We start from the raw sequence: 16,506 nt of genomic DNA, 5'->3' as shown, positions 1-16,506 counted from the left end.
AAAAAGTATGTATGGTAAATGTCTTTTGTGTAAATAAAAGCCTAAAATCTTTTGTTTAGAAGAAATAATTACAAAGATATTGCGTGCCCAATGAGGCACCGTGAATATAATATATATGAAGTTTCGAACTCATAGTTATCGCATGAGACGGATGTCTTACTGTGCAGGAAAGTCCATGCAGTCCTGATTTATTGTAATAGTTTTGAACTTTTTATTTTTAATAAAAATAGTACCATAATGACTTTATCTAAATATATTTAATATTAAATTTGTACTTTAAAATATTACAAAATATATGCATTCATATTACATAGTATCGGAGAGTTATAATTTTTTACATTATCTTAGGTATAGCGCGCACTAGTGATTTTTGTCACCGTGACTGTTGCGTCACTGTCACCGTGTACATTACGCTCAATGAAGGTGCGCGCATTTGGATACGTGACAATTGGGTGACTTTTTGTCCGCGGAGGACGGCAACACGCCGGTGACGCAACTGTCACCGCGTCCATATAAATATTGGCTTTCAACTTTTCATTTGTCATAGAACAATGGCATCGACTCAATTTCGTCAATCAGTATTGTCATTGTATATTTTATCTTCATGAAAACACACGTTTTGCCTTGGTGATGAACTTGACGCCATTCTTGAAATAAAAATTCGGTGCTGCAATGCAACATGCTGTTGTTTCCTGTTTATGCGGAAGACGATTAGTATGAAAACCGCAAGGGGGAGGGGGAACGAAGTGACATTTAGTTGCTAATGCGCGCACGGGCATACAAATCTATGGACGCGGTGACAGTTGCGTCACCGGCGTGTTGCCGTCCTCCGCGGACAAAAAGTCACCCAATTGTCACGTATCCAAATGCGCGCACCTTCATTGAGCGTAATGTACACGGTGACAGTGACGCAACAGTCACGGTGACAAAAATCACTAGTGCGCGCTATACCTTAATCTTTATCCCGAGTAAAATAAAAAAAATTAAAGGTCTATGGCACAATTTTATTTTATGTTGTGTCCACATAAATAAATAAGAGAAATTTAAAATATATATATAATTTTTATTTATTTAAATGTATATATATTTTTTATGTATTATATTTCTTATAGTTTTCTATAAAAATATTGAGTTGACGTTAAATAAAATAGCTCGTGTACAAAAGTCATAATCAGAGTTGCCAACTAAAAAGAGAAAGACGCTGTCATTTGTAAAAACTGTCGAAGTCGGCCATTTTGCAGGTTTTTCGGCGACTGTAACACGTGTTCTGTAGGTTATTGATAAAATTTAACTTAAAATGAATATTTTTGTGATTACCTGTTTATAGTGTAAACTAATAAGTTGACAAACATTTCAGGTTGCCAAAATGGCAGTAGCAAAGAAACCCGTAGCCAAAAAAGGCCAGTTACATCAAAAGTCTGGTAAAAAAGGAGTCAAAGGTGGCAAAATCCGCGGCAAAGGCCAAAGAAGGAAGATCAGCCTCAAGTTCGCCATTGACTGCACACACCCCGCTGAAGATAGTATTTTGGAAGTAGGAAACTTCGAAAAATACTTAAAAGAACGTGTCAAAGTTGAGGGCAAAACAAATAACCTAGGCAATCACGTTGTCATCGCTAGAGACAAGACTAAGATCATCATCAGCGCAGGTATGCAGTTTATATTTATGTATTACAATTAGATTAAGATGGTCAAAATCATTTATGCAATATTTGCATCAATTTTCTGAAAGTACTTTTAGTTGCTAAAATTGTATACAGTACAACCAATACAAAAAGTAACAAGGTTTAAATTTATAAAGCTCTGGATGCTTAGAATCATGATAATTGGCTTCGAAAGTAAATGTAAATATTGCTGTGTAAAACAGTTTAATTTAATATTTTTAATATAGCATGTGCTGTTGATGAAAATTTTCAGGTTCATGCTGTTATACATATAATGTGTTTTATGTTGTAAATAAATTTCTAAGAAAACACCATGCACAAAATACTAAATCATGATTAAATCTGTTAATAAAATTATAACTGAAATAATACTTACTGAAAGTAATCTTTAAAATAATTTCATTATATAATTTAAAAATACCAAAGTAACTAATTACTAATTTCAAATGGATGGTTTAAGCATTTCTTTCTAATTTTAAATACATTAAAATCTTGAATTTATATAAATAATTTGTTGTCAGTACTGTTTAACAATTCCAATGAAGTGTTTTTTCTTAATAGATTTTGCGATTGGCATTTAATAATATTTGTGAGTTGCATATTTTAATGACACAAAATTATCCATCAACCTCGCTTATCATAATTATTGAAAGACTTAGTTATATTGCAGTAGCTTCATGATTTATTTCAAATAGACTGAAGTAGGCTGAGAGAAGCTAGTTTTAATATTTTATTCTTTGAAGTGGCAGATTTCAACACTGTCTTTTTTCTTGCTATGGTAGGGACATGAAAATAATTTATTCTTCATAATTAATATATCCACAAACAATCCAACCAGACATTGTTCCAGTTTCCCACAAATCAAGAAAATAATATGTAGACTACAAAATGTGTAGTAAAACTTAAAATGTTTCTGAATATTTTTAAAATTTATTTTCAGACATTCCTTTTTCCAAGAGGTACCTGAAATACTTGACAAAGAGGTATCTTAAGAAGAACAATTTGCGTGACTGGCTCCGAGTGGTGGCCTCTGCCCACGACTCCTATGAGTTACGCTACTTCAACATCAATGCTGAAAGCGACAATGAGGACAATGAAGATTAACCTGTTGCTATAATAAAATAGTTTTACACTATCTGTTTGTTTTTTTTATTTCAAATAATTTTCCATGTGTTTTTCTAATAGTTTAAAAAAGTGGCAAGTGTTAAAGAAAAAAATCATTATTTGTTATTAAATTTTTTTTATTTATTTACATAAAATATTAGTATTGTCAGTTTTATAATAAACTATCAAATCTTATAAAAATACTAAGCAACTATTTTATCAATTTACACACTTCACTGTAATGAATGAAAAAATTGACTTCATCAATTTAGTTCTGAATTTAAAGTAAATAGATAAATTTGAGGCCAGTCAGCTTGAGAAACAATGGAAGCATTCATACTATTATTCCAGTCTAATCACATGATTGAAGGAAATCACTCTTGTATATATCTTATAAATATACATATATAAGAATATTTCTCATATTTTTTTTAGTTTCATGTATCATGCAGGATTTTTTTGGCAGAGTAAACCTAATGTTAAGATATCTCTCCCCTGCAGAATGAGTGTTGAATGGTGGAACTCGACGCCGTGCTTTGCCTTATTACTAAAGCGAGGAAATAAAAATATTCATAAATAATAATTCATTTCCCTGTGCGGGATCGTATCCACAACCGTTGCGTCTAAAGTAAAAAAGTTTGTACCACTGCACCACCACAACCTCCCATATTTTACATATAAGAATATGATCAGACCAAGAACAACCTGAACTTACTCCAGCACTTCATAGAATTAATCAATTTTTGTTTTCCTATATTGGAGATGTGGCATTGACTTCCGCTACCAAAATTGCACTATCTCGAATTCGAGTAAGAAGTCTATAACATAAGTGTCCTGGACCCTTTCTCTTTGTATACCCTCCTTTATACGAGATAGATAAAAAAATGTAGCACTTGGCACGAATCCCTGGCCGTAGGTCATGTAGATGATTATTTTCTTAATTTTCCGACAATTTAATTATAAGAATACTCTCACTGAGTACTATTTAAGTAGACGAGGGAACTTGAAGTCCATAAATATGTGGCATATTACTTTAAATAGAAAATAATTTTCATTCTTACCAATAGAACTAAATAAATAAAACAAAAATTTGTACATACATAACTTTTATTAAGTCTGGTAAATATTATGTACATAAAAAATAAAATAAAACATTTCACTTAATTATTGCATTACATTTTATAGTACATAGAAAACGAAGCTCAAACTTATACTAAAAACAATCTAAGTGTTGTATAGCTACACTAGGCAATGATCCACCACTAAATATTGTCAGATTTAAAATGCTCTATTTAATTTAAACTACACAATTAGAAACAATTTCTAACAGCAATTTTTTAAGGCTTTTATGATAAATACTGGTGAGAATCTATAACAATATAATTGTCTATGGCATTTGGGTCTAAGTTTATTTAATAGGAAAAAAAAACATTTTGAACTATTTATAATAATTTTAAATCTACATTTATGTGCTTAATTTACTTTCCGGATGCGATTTCCTTCATTCTGTTAAGAGCTGAGCCGGCCTTGAACCAGGATATTTGTTGTTCGTTCATGGAGTGGTTCAATTTGATACGATCGGATTTGCCGTCTTTGTGTTTGATCTCGCATTCCACTTGCTGTAATTAAAATATTTGTTTAGTATTTATTAAGCTAAAACTTATAAGACAAAGTGCGGTGTTGGGTTTCGCAACTTAGCCTACCAAGTTTCGAAATCTAAATTGTATCTTAACACTAGGTTCCCTCTGCGAACCCTGCTATATGCCGAATACAGCTGAAGTTGAACAAGAATAAATAATAAAATAAAAAATAATAATATTTTAATGCCCTAAGTAGTAATAAGGAAAGTGTCAGCCAAATTCTGGAAGCATTGTGTGTGTTCATATAAATTGAGATACGAGATTAAAAAAAATATTAAAAAAATAAGGAAATCAATACCTTTCCAGGTGCTAAGTCCTTAAGGCCCAATAGTGAGATCTTGTCGTCGGGCTTAATCTTATCGTAGTCGGCGGCGTTTGCGAACGTCAGAGGGAGGAGACCTTGCTTCTTCAGGTTGGTCTCGTGTATTCTAAATAAAAACATGACATTATGGATTTTTTCCAGATATCTTTACTTTAATTTCTTCTTAAATGTTTCGGAAATTATGCAAACTTAAGCGAAAAAATTTTTTTTTTCCGACTATAAATTGAAAACACTATCTTTTCCAAAAAAAAAAAACAGCGGGGCTCAGTGAACTACAGTGCGGTCAAAGAGGTCGCCATAAAGGCGAGGCGGGCGCAGGCCCCCATTCGTCGTCCTCCGTGGGGTCACATATACAACATACCTCGCGAAGCTCTTCACAATGATGGCGCGGCCTCCCAGGTGGCGCGGCTCGAGTGCGGCGTGCTCCCTGCTGGAGCCCTCGCCGTAGTTTTCGTCGCCCACCACGCACCAGCGCACGCCGGCAGCGCGGTACGAGCGCGCGGTGGCGGGCACAGGCCCCCACGACCCGTCCACCTGGTTGCGCACCTTGTTGAGCTCGTTGTTCTCCGCGTTTGTTGCCCTGGTGGGTTAAATGTAATGTTTATTATTTTATTTGTATTCATTAATATTAAAAAAAAAAACAGTTTCACGCTGTATCTCGCACACAGCAAGGACTTTCGTTTCGCTTTTGCAGCTTATACTCTTTTTTTATCTCTTTTATACTTTTATCCTTCCCTGAGGCTTTATAAATCCCGTCATTATTTTTTATTAATATTTTTAAATTCTTTAATTAGTATTTTTGGACAATCTATCTATACTTTAATAAAAAAGTGAAAAAATTGTGTCGGCAAATGAACTTAATACTTGCGATAAAAACAGTGTATGTAGGTTTAAAATATCTAATTGAATATGAATATATGATTTTTATGTGGACTACTGGACGATTTTTTTTGTAACCGTATTAGGTTTGGACAGGATGTAGGCTATATTTAATTTTGCATATTTACACACCTGATGTAAAAAAAATTTGAACTCATTTAATACTCAAAACCTCAAAAAAATCTACCAAAAAAAAACAAACTTACGTAATAAACATATTATTAGATATGTTATCCAAGTGTCCTCTATACTTAAGCCAGGGTCCGGCAGCTGAGATGTGATCGGTGGTACACTTTCCTTTGACTTTGATGAGGATGGTCATCTCGGAAAGGTCTTTTCCATCCCACTTGTCGAAGGGCTCCAGGAGTTGGAGACGGTCGGATGTAGGAGCTACGTCGACCTTGACTTCTGTTAATTTTATACACATATAATTTAATTTTTATACTAATTTAGTTTTTCATGTTTCGGTTAGCTAAAGTTCTGTATTTTTTTTACCCCCATTATAACCACTACCGTGTTATCTTTGTGCAGAAGAAGTGATAATCGTGATACCATAAAAAATATCAGCTGGATCCATCAGCAGGAGGATATTCATAAGTATCTTCATCGGGCTCGAAGTCCTTAGCTGGGAGTTCATCAGCCAAAGGATCTAACAGCTTCAATTTCTTGCCATCAGCATCTGTTTCTTGGTCATGCAGCCACAATTCATTGACCGTACTATACTAATTATAACGCTAATAAATAAAAAAGCTTACTGGAACCATCAGCTGGAGGATGTTCGTAGGTGTCCTGGCCGGGATCGAAGCCCTTAGCTGGGAGCTCATCTGCGAAGGGATCTGACAGCTTGAACTTCTTGCCATCGGAACCTGTTAGTTCGTCGGTCACCGGGTTGAAGTCTAGGCGACCTGGTAGAAACATAAAAAATATATAAACATTTTTTCTTTTATATAAAATTACATAATATATATAAAAATATGTGAAAAATATTAATAATTTCATATTTTTGGAAATTCACTAAATGAATCCGTATGTTTTTATAATCCTTTATATTTTGTACTTTTTTAGGTTCGAACTGTATCCCTCATATATCAGGGTAACTCACGCCGCGCTTTACCATGTTACCAGAGTGACGAAATGAAAATATTAAAAAGAAAACATAATGAAATATACAAAACCACAGCTAACTTCAGAGCGGCTACGACTCATCAACCGTACTATAAGCAAACTCACCAGCCAAGGACAAGGCGGTAACAAGTTCAGGACTGGTAACAAAGCAGTGGGTAGCGGGGTTGGCGTCGTTGCGTCCGGTGAAGTTTCTGTTGTATGACGTCACAATGGTGTTCTTTTCTCCTTTCTTGACGTCTTTGCGATCCCACTGACCGATGCAGGGGCCACAGGCGTTCGCTAATACCTGTTGGAATAATTTTTTTTATATTAGCCGCCTTGAAGTTAGACTTTCTGAATTTTTGCGGATAAAAAATTGCGCCCCATGTGAAACCTGCCATCGATAGCTAACTTTAGAGCGGCTTTTCGACGGTACTGTACTTTGAGGAGAAGAAACATGGTGGTAAGTTATTTAGTTCTCTACTTCTTATTTCGACTGCTAAGGATGGGTTATTTAGATATATTGCTTACTAAATACACTCTTTTAGGGTGAAGGAATTTCATGTCAGTGACCCTAAAATCCTTTGTTTTTTTTAAAAGTGAACTTAGCTATCTACCATTAGAAATCTAAATTCTTGATATATATTCCGAAATAAGTAATATAACCAAAATAAAACAACTTACGGTTCCACCAAAATCACGTAGTGTTTGAGCAATGCCGTCACGCTCGATGGTGGCGCGCACTTGTTCCGATCCGGGAGTCACGTTGAATGGGATTTTGGACTTCAGACCATGGCCTAGTGCCTGAAAGAGAGAAATTATAAATAAGTTTTCAGCATCATTTATAATCTTTTCTTTGGTAAGACAATTATGCAAGTAAAATTGTTACAAGTAATATAACCAGTTGAAATTATCACACAAATCTAAATAAATACATATTATATTGGACCCAAGCTTTAAGTCTTCACAAGGTTAAGACTGAGTATAACTCAACAGAATAATAAAATTAAAATATAATAATAGAATTTAAAGACAAATTTCAGTCATTTATTGAATTTAAAATCTTTATAATCAAATATGATTTTTTAATAAATGATACCCCCTTAGGAGTTTGTATGACTGATCACTATTTTAATATTAACGGTCCAAACTATTCGTTATTCTAAATTTAAAATTCTTTAACATGCCTTACCTCCTTAACAATACTGGCACAGCGTCCCATATCTTCATAGGAGGAGTTGGTGCAAGAGCCGATGAGGCCCACTCTGATATCTACGGGCCAGTCGTGCTTTTTGGCAGCGTCACCTAGTTTAGAGATAGGGTTCGCTAGATCTGGAGTGAATGGACCGTTGACGTGGGGTTCCAGTGTTGAGAGGTCGATTTCGATTAACTGGAAAAAAATAGTTTTTTTTTTTTTTAATATTAGCTTCACGAATTTCGGATATATCTTCGTGCCAAGAAATTGAAGTTTCCGCCCGAATTTGAGTCATCGTGAGTAGAGTGGCGGAACTGAACGCCACATTGAGAAAGAGAGCATAGAAATTGGGGCATTGAACCTACAACGGTCGCATTTACAATCTGACGTAGTCTCACTGCACCACGATGGTCTTTAATAAATAATATATAATTAATAAATATTAGATTATAGATACTATTTAAGAATAAACTGCTTTCTGCATGTTTACAACATAGCATAAAAATATGGGCACATATTACACAAATCGTTTAAGTTATTCTTTGCACTATACATGTTCAAAAAACAAAAGTTGTAAACAATGGCATATAAATTTCTATTGGAAAGGTTCCAAGAGAATTTAAATCTTGGAACTTTCTATAAGTGTATTGTATGTTTGTATAGTGTTTATTTATTCATTTATTTACTTTTCCGAAGAAGAATAAAGTAACATTATGTTTTTATCAACTTACTGTAGTTTCGACCCGCATTACTTTACATGCAAAGTACTTATGTATTACTTGTGAAATGAAATGGTTTATTCATACATTCGATTGGCCGATTACACAATAACAAAAATAAAATAATCGAGTTTCTACTGTATAATAAATACTATATTTTTTTATAATTACCTGATCATAAGGCGCCTTAGGGTCGGGCGTGAGGAGGTTCTTATAAGTGTTAGCTGCTGATGCGATGTCGTGACGGCCGGTGGACTTTAAGTACGCTTCCATACGATTATTGTAAGGGAACAACTGTTGTTGGTAAAAAGTATATTAAAGTACAATTTTTTTATCAGCCTCACGCACACAGTAGGATAGGCATTGCGTGTTGAGTGGAAAAATTAAACTCAGGCAATTTTGCCTTGGGGCCAGAGCGAAGAGATGAAAACATTAATAAATAGTTATACATTTCCTCGAGTGGGGATCACCGTCACACCCTTGTGTGTGTTGGTAAGTGGCGGAACACAACGCCGCACTTTGTCTACTAGAGCAGAACCGTTCCCCAAGTAACCATCACGTCTACATGTTCCACGCGTCCGTAGTGGGCAAAGATGTATAATTACATTTAATTCGATCAAATATTTTTTATTAAATATTGACAACTTACACTAGTAGTAGCACCGATTTCAGCACCCATATTGCAAATGGTAGCCATGCCCGTGCAAGAGATGGAGTCGACGCCGGGTCCGTGGTATTCTACTATGGCTCCGGTACCACCCTTCACTGTGAGGATGCCGGCTACCTTGAGGATAACGTCTTTTGGGCTGGTCCAACCTTTGAGCTGACCTGAAAAGGGAATAAATAGTAATAGGATACATTTTATTTTTAGTTTCACGGTGTATATATGGGTGTAGGGATAGGGAATGTAGTGTTAAGATACACCGTTCCTTCCCCAAGCATCGTTCAATTGAAATACGTGACAGTAGAAAATAATTCAATCTTTCGATTTGGTATTAAGTTCAGAAAAATTAAATGTTAAATAGAATGTTTTTTGAAAGCTATAGCTATATATATAAGCTATAAGCTATAATATAGTAGGTACATATAAATCTATTTACAGAAACATTATTATAAGATTTACATTTAAATTTAACTTATATTGCCATCGACAGTATGTAGATGTTTGTTATTTGTTAAAATAAATTTTATCTATAAAAAAAATACGCATATTATTGTGGCATTAAGAATTGATAAAATTTAACAAATCTGTTAGAATAACTACTCTACATAGAAAGTGTAAATGGTTTTTTTATTACTAATATATGGTATTTTACAATAAAGTGTTTTTCCTTCAGTATCACATTTCACAACATTTATCTTCAGTACATAATTAAATAATCTTGGAGTGCGTTTTTCTACTCCAATTACGTGGTTATCTGTTATGATGTGTAACAAAATCAACAACGGAAAATTATCATTAGTTTACGTACAGATAATTTTTATTATAACATTTATAACGAATTTAAAATACAAAAACAAGCCTCCAATGTCGATAATGACCGAAAATGATTAATGACATTGAAATACAACGATTATTTTCCTTTTTTATCTTCGTACATTTTCTGCATTTTAGACAAGGGAACTTTTATATGTAATTATTATAATTTAAAAAGGTTTTATTATTAATTTTAGAGTATTATAATAATAGATATAACAAAAGAAGACATGTTTAAATCGTTGCATATTTGCTCTACATACAAGCCTAAGTCTGGAGTACTATAATTTAGTTCGTTTAGACGTCATGTGATAGCGCGTATCGTATCGCACAATACGACACTATGATCGAGATCAATCTACATGAATTACGTGACTGAATGTTACATATAACATGAATTGTAAATTTTTTACGTTTATCGAATATTATCAATGTATTTGAAATTAATAAATTTTTTATATATTTTTTCTCAGCTTCATGTTTCATAGCAAGGGAGTCAGAACCCAGTGCTATGACACTCAGTTTCCCACTCTCCGCCGAATTTTCGAGGTATTTTAGGTAGCGTGTTGGGTGGCGGCCTCGCGTCCAGTTAAATAAATATAATATACTTCAATTTATATATTATAATAATTTAAAAATTAATTCTTTCATAATATTTGCACATCAACCTGTAATTACGATATATAATATTAATTATTGTAACAGTATATTAGAATTAGCTATAGCTTACTACCTACTGTAGCTGTAATTATCTAATACACGTTTGCGGTATCGATACATATTATAACAGTTTATTAATGAGTACAAAATTCATAACCTGTGATCTCTGCAATGACTAACACATTTATAATAATTTTATGAACACGTGTCAGTATGTATTATTTGTTTTTAATGAAAACAAATAACACTATTTTTCTTTTTAAATTAAAGAAAAGTCTTTTATAGTGTTTTCAAAGTCAAATGTACAATTTTACAAAAGAAAATTATTGATATACTGTATTCTGTAGTTGAGTGTAAATTTGTTACCCATACAGACATTTATAATCAAAATGTAAGAAAACATGTAGGAGATAATAGATCTAATGAGACAAAGCTTCATCCAAAATTTAAAAAAAAAACATTTTTCATGTAAAAAGTTCATGCACAGCCGTCAAATAGAAAGGCAATGCGACATTTTGACTCGACACCAGAGCGGAGAGATTAAATTATAAAATATTTCATTTCTCCGAGTGGGGATCGAACCCACAGCCTGTTACGTTTACAGTCACACTTTCTGCCACGCCACGATTGGCCTCAATTACAATAGCTATTAAATTAACTTTCTTTCTCACTAAATTTACTATAATTATGCAAGATTCTTCTCGTAGAATCAATGACATTCTGACTTTGGCAATCGTCCATGCAAAAATATCTTTCTATTTATAACTCAGATTATCTATGTAATAGCGCAATTAGTGCGCGTGTTGTATTTTAAACTTTATTATGAAGGAATAAGCTTTAAAATGTTAATTGTACAGATTTATAACATATATTTTTTTAAAAAAACTAGCGATTTATACCCACTTGCCTTATTATTTTCCATGTAAAAAAAAATTTATAAAGACGGTGTATATGTCTATAACAGCCAAAGAACTTATAGTACGAAAATAATATGAACAATCAATTTTAATAATATGTCATATAAATTCCTGGTTGCGTCGTAATGACGAATTTATTTGTTAAACTAAATAAATTTTAAATTTATTTAATGAAAATTGTGCAACTTTTCCTGTATTTTGTGTATAATTTTAATTTAAATGTTATACATATTTTAAATAAACAGAGGAAAGTTGTATATTATACGATGATTGTAACAACGTTATCTTATATGCAAAACAAAAAAAAAATAAGGCTCAATTCAATGCAGTCTTATGTATAACTAAGTAACACTTGGTTAAATAATCTTAATTTATTTACTGAATGTACAAATAAGATTTTTAGATTTACATTTTTTTATTTCATAATATTTTGTAACATATATCTATATGATTTCATTCAAAAATAACTGAGGGTACCATGGTTCAGGGGCTCGGGACTGTAAATGCGACGGTGGGTTCGATTCTAACTTGGGGGAATGAAATATTTAATACTTTCATTTCCTCGCTGATAAGCGTAAATAAAAAAATAAGCATGATTATATACTTGAGCAAAATTTAGCTAAACTAAATACTAATAACTATCATAGGATTTTTTAAATATGTCAATTGAACTATAACAGCAGTAGAACTTCAATATAGCCTCTCTCATATAAATCAATCAAAGTCATTTCACATTCATTTGCATGTGATGTTACACAATGCTGATAAAAACTGATTTAAACAACGATAAAATAAAGCTTTGACGACATCATTTGTGTATTTTTTTATCAATTTACGCAGGTTTATAGATAAAACATGTTTGAAATGATGTGATAATCCAAATATCAATTATCTAAAAAAGCGTTTAGTAAAAATTATATATATTTTTTAACTTCAAGCTGTATTCCCCGCACATAGCACGGTAGGCTGAGGGAACCTTAGAATCTAGTGTTAAAATCTTCCATTCCCCACTTTCCACCGAATTCTGGAGGAATTGCTTGTATTATTCATCATCTTACTTTCTGTTTGTTTTCATTTGTTTAAATATCTCTATTCATGTTCAATTAAAGTATATAAAAAAACATTACAGAAAATAAAATAATATCCAGATATATTTTTAGATAATTAATTAATACAGCCAAGAATTTAGGAATATAGTGAAATATTTAAAACTACAAGTATCCAAAGCCGCACTATTATGTTATCAACTAATATATCATGTTAGAAAAACGTAAATTGCATTAAAATAACATTTTTATATACACACCTGTGAGTTTAACACCGATGACTTTGGGGCACTTCAGTTCCCATGGAATGTTAGCCATTACGTCAACAGCGTCAGCACCTCCGACACCTTAGAAATAAAATATAATTTTAATTATAATTCATAGTTACAAGTATGAATTATGCTAGAGGGAATAATTATAATTCCTTGATTAATTAATTTTTAGCATTTTATTATTTGCTATTTTTTCCGCATAAAGCAGGGTAAGCAGTGGGTACCTGGTGTTGAGACACTCTTGTTTCCACAAGAAAAAGAAGAATTTCTTTTTCCTTTTGTTGTAACAAAATTAAAGATTGTTTTGTTGATGTTTTGTAGTAGATATCATATTAGTAGTACAGATATTTTCATGAAGTCAGCTCAGTATAGCTCAGTGTCACAGTGTCTAACTGTAAATTTTTTTGGTTCAATTCTCACTCGAGCCATGTCAAGAAAATAGGACGGAAATAAAATGGAATAAGCATAGTGTCTTATAAGTAGGTCACCTCTGTCTACCCTGCTATGGTAAAAATGGATATTTTTTGTAATATATTTTTTTCGCATTCTTAAATAAAAAATAAAAAGTATTGAATAACATGATAATATATTAATTTTTAAACAACTTACCAATGCAAAGACATCCAAGACCACCTCCGTTAGGTGTGTGTGAGTCAGTACCAATCATGAGAAGACCAGGGAAAGCATAATTCTCCAAAATGATCTGATGAATGATACCAGAACCAGGTTTCCAGAAACCAACGCCATATTTAGCTCCAGCTGTTTCCAAGAATTTGTATACCTCTTTGTTAATATCCTAAATTAGAAGACATTTTCTTATTAGTTCCAATTTTGAAAAAAATCTGCATAATTCATAAATAAAATCATAACAAAAAGTTATAAAACAATCAATACAAGAAAACAGAGTATAACATAAAGTTTTCTCAGTACCCTGCCCTTATGGGATGATCCACTATCGCCCAATGTTAATAACCAATCCTAATCCAAAAATTGCTACCATAGATTGAAATAGACAGAGATTGAGGACGGCATGCAGGTTAGTGATTGGATAGACATGTCGGACAGTACAAGATAGACGTTAACTGGAGATAGGAGATACATTATTAATATTGGGCGTAAGTCAATATAAAGGAAATTATAAAGAGATAAAAAATAACAATTATTTAATATATACTACAAAATACCTAAAACCCAGAATAATATTTCAACCAATGCTTTATTTCTAAAACATCTAAAACAAAGAACTTTAACAAAATAAAAATTGGAATGAAAATTTTTAAAAAATTACCTTAGCTCTAGCCAAGTCCTTATCACCACCAATTTGAGCCTCAATCAAGTGATCACAGTGAATAGTAGATGGCACAGCTACCCTTGGCAATCCAGAGGAAATGAATTGCAACATGGCCATTTGGGCTGTAGCATCTTGCATGGCTACTCGGTCTGGTCTGAGACGTAGGTAACTTGTACCTCTTTCGATTTCCTGTATAAAGTTATCAATAATTATATTTAACATAGTTAAAGCCCATGATGGTACAGGGGCACAAGCATAGACTGCATTTAGACACAAAAGTTTGTGTGGTTCAAATCCTTTTCATTGAAATAATATTTTCATTTCCTTGCTCAAGAATCTGATGGAAAGTGGGCAAACAGTGTCTCAATACTACATTCCTAGAATCCCTCTGCCATGGTAGGCAGAGGGATGAAGCTAAAAAAATATTTCATAAAATATATTTTTCTTATAGGTTTGAATTGATAATTATTTTTCTGTTGGAAAATACATTTGTGGAGGGAGATTATAATCTATTTAGTTTTGACCACAGGGACAAAGCTGTAGGTACATAATTTAAATTAAAATAAAATAAATAATGTTGTTTATTTGACCAAAAAATCAACTTCATAGTAAAGGAATTTAAATTGTATGTTAAATTTGTATTCATGTTAGCCAGATGTTGCTAAATTGATTAGCACTAACAATATGTGACCAAGTTTTGCTATGTTCTCGATTTTTTTTTACATATGTATAATTTAGACTGGTGAAATATATTTTTTTATTATATTGACAAATTATTTCTAATAGTAAATAAAAATACTTGTATGTAATCATTTCACTAATAATATATTTAAAAATAAGAATAATATTTCAATAAATTTAGATTGATTTCCTTACCTGGCCCTTAGGATCATCCAAGTGAGAGTATAACACCTTTTCAGACAAGGTCATGTCACGGCCTAACCTCTTCTTCACAATCTCTAGTTTTTGAGTCAAAATTTCGTATGGCAAAGGAGCTTTGTCGAATTTCGACATGGCCACCTAAAATATAAACGTAACATTATAACTTAAAGCGAAAAATACAAGTTTAGCACTAACTTTTCAGGTGCACTTTGATTACATAACAGTGTTACAAAATCAGTAAAATCGTACGAAATATATATTTTTTTGAATTTAAATGTACCTGAGCTGCAGCGGCGGTGAGAGGGGACACGCTGAAACATCTTTTTTGAATTTCCACGAGTGCTGTCCTCGTCCTGCTACCCTAAAATTTATTTATTTGGTTCAGTGTCTCCATATATAACTTTTATGTAAATTTATATTAATAATAAATTTATTAAATAAGATCCGGTTATAGGCACGTCTAACCCTTATTGACCCTAATTTGTTTATTTTACCTTTTGTGACCTATTCATTCACCAGCGATATCTTTATTTTGTTTCATTGATAATATCGTAAATAAATAAAATCTATAGTAAAGACTTATGTTAAGGTGATTTTTAACGAATTAAATAAGGAATCCACGTGCAAAAATTAAGAAAATTATTTTACTTACTTGGCCATGCAAAACTCTAATACAGTGAGCCATGGTTGCGGGACCTCTGTATATCAATGTAAATGTGTTAATATAAATGTTTATTTAAATAAATTTACGCCACATGGATTTGTTTAAATTGTTGCGATCAAAAATAAAACGCAATTTAATTCAATTTAAATATAAAATAGGACACACTCACTTCTACCGCTTCTGCGGAATTATTTGGCAGATTGATTTGGCACTTAACTATTTGGCAGATAGTTGTAGGATGTTGTCATACGGGTGCATTTTGCCAAGAGTGCAGGTAAAATATTTTTTAATGTTTAGAGAGAAATTGATATAACATATCGGTAATATTGTAACAGAAATTGATAATTTAAATGAAGAAAAATATCAAACATTTACTCATTTAAATATTATCGTATCTTGTATCGAAACATAAAGAAAATTTTATATTATAATATACGGTAGATATACTGTAACTTGCAACATTATTAATTAGATTTATTTTTTGTTGATTACGTCATAATAATATTGTAATTTATTAAAATTATATTTAACTAGGATTACCATGAAGTAATGGCTGAAGTGATAAATAATTGTTGTTTGCCGAACTGTTTTAAAAATATTTCTATTATTTTCTATAAATTTTTGTATTTTTATATAATACCTAATGACCGGACTATCAGAGAAGATACAAGCG

The 16,506-nt window shown here is 32.2% G+C and overlaps 2 protein-coding genes across 4 annotated transcripts; one reads left to right on the top strand and one right to left on the bottom strand.

Annotated features, from left to right (window-relative positions):
- Positions 1–1,113: 1,113 nt before the first annotated feature.
- Positions 1,114–2,796, top strand: LOC146531601 (large ribosomal subunit protein eL22-like). 2 transcript variants are annotated; one of them, XM_085198061.1, is made up of 3 exons: positions 1,114–1,269; positions 1,358–1,646; positions 2,602–2,796. In XM_085198061.1, exons 2-3 carry the CDS (start codon positions 1,367–1,369, stop codon positions 2,763–2,765), a joined length of 444 nt encoding a protein of 147 aa, XP_085054187.1. In that variant the 5' UTR covers positions 1,114–1,269; positions 1,358–1,366; the 3' UTR covers positions 2,766–2,796. The 2 variants fall into 2 exon arrangements, with proteins under 2 accessions (XP_085054187.1, XP_085054188.1); XM_085198062.1 differs by having other exon boundaries at positions 1,170–1,273.
- A 1,058-nt stretch (positions 2,797–3,854) lies between these two features.
- On the bottom strand, positions 3,855–16,100 carry mAcon1 (Mitochondrial aconitase 1). 2 transcript variants are annotated; one of them, XM_085198772.1, is made up of 17 exons: positions 16,003–16,100; positions 15,822–15,867; positions 15,450–15,530; positions 15,164–15,307; positions 14,285–14,476; positions 13,606–13,792; positions 12,985–13,071; positions 9,274–9,452; positions 8,796–8,918; positions 7,903–8,100; positions 7,395–7,514; positions 6,837–7,017; positions 6,362–6,511; positions 5,813–6,014; positions 5,089–5,307; positions 4,704–4,833; positions 3,855–4,384 (listed from the first exon to the last, which is right to left on the bottom strand). In XM_085198772.1, exons 2-17 carry the CDS (start codon positions 15,852–15,854, stop codon positions 4,244–4,246), a joined length of 2,367 nt encoding a protein of 788 aa, XP_085054898.1. In that variant the 5' UTR covers positions 15,855–15,867; positions 16,003–16,100; the 3' UTR covers positions 3,855–4,243. The 2 variants fall into 2 exon arrangements, with proteins under 2 accessions (XP_085054898.1, XP_085054899.1); XM_085198773.1 differs by having other exon boundaries at positions 15,999–16,020.
- Positions 16,101–16,506: the final 406 nt, after the last annotated feature.

Source organism: Heliconius melpomene, chromosome 15 (assembly GCF_056956725.1).
Source record: "Heliconius melpomene rosina isolate 202511_hmr_F chromosome 15, ASM5695672v1, whole genome shotgun sequence".
Taxonomy (NCBI): Eukaryota; Metazoa; Arthropoda; class Insecta; order Lepidoptera; family Nymphalidae; genus Heliconius; species Heliconius melpomene.
This window is presented reverse-complemented; position numbering and strand designations above follow the sequence as displayed.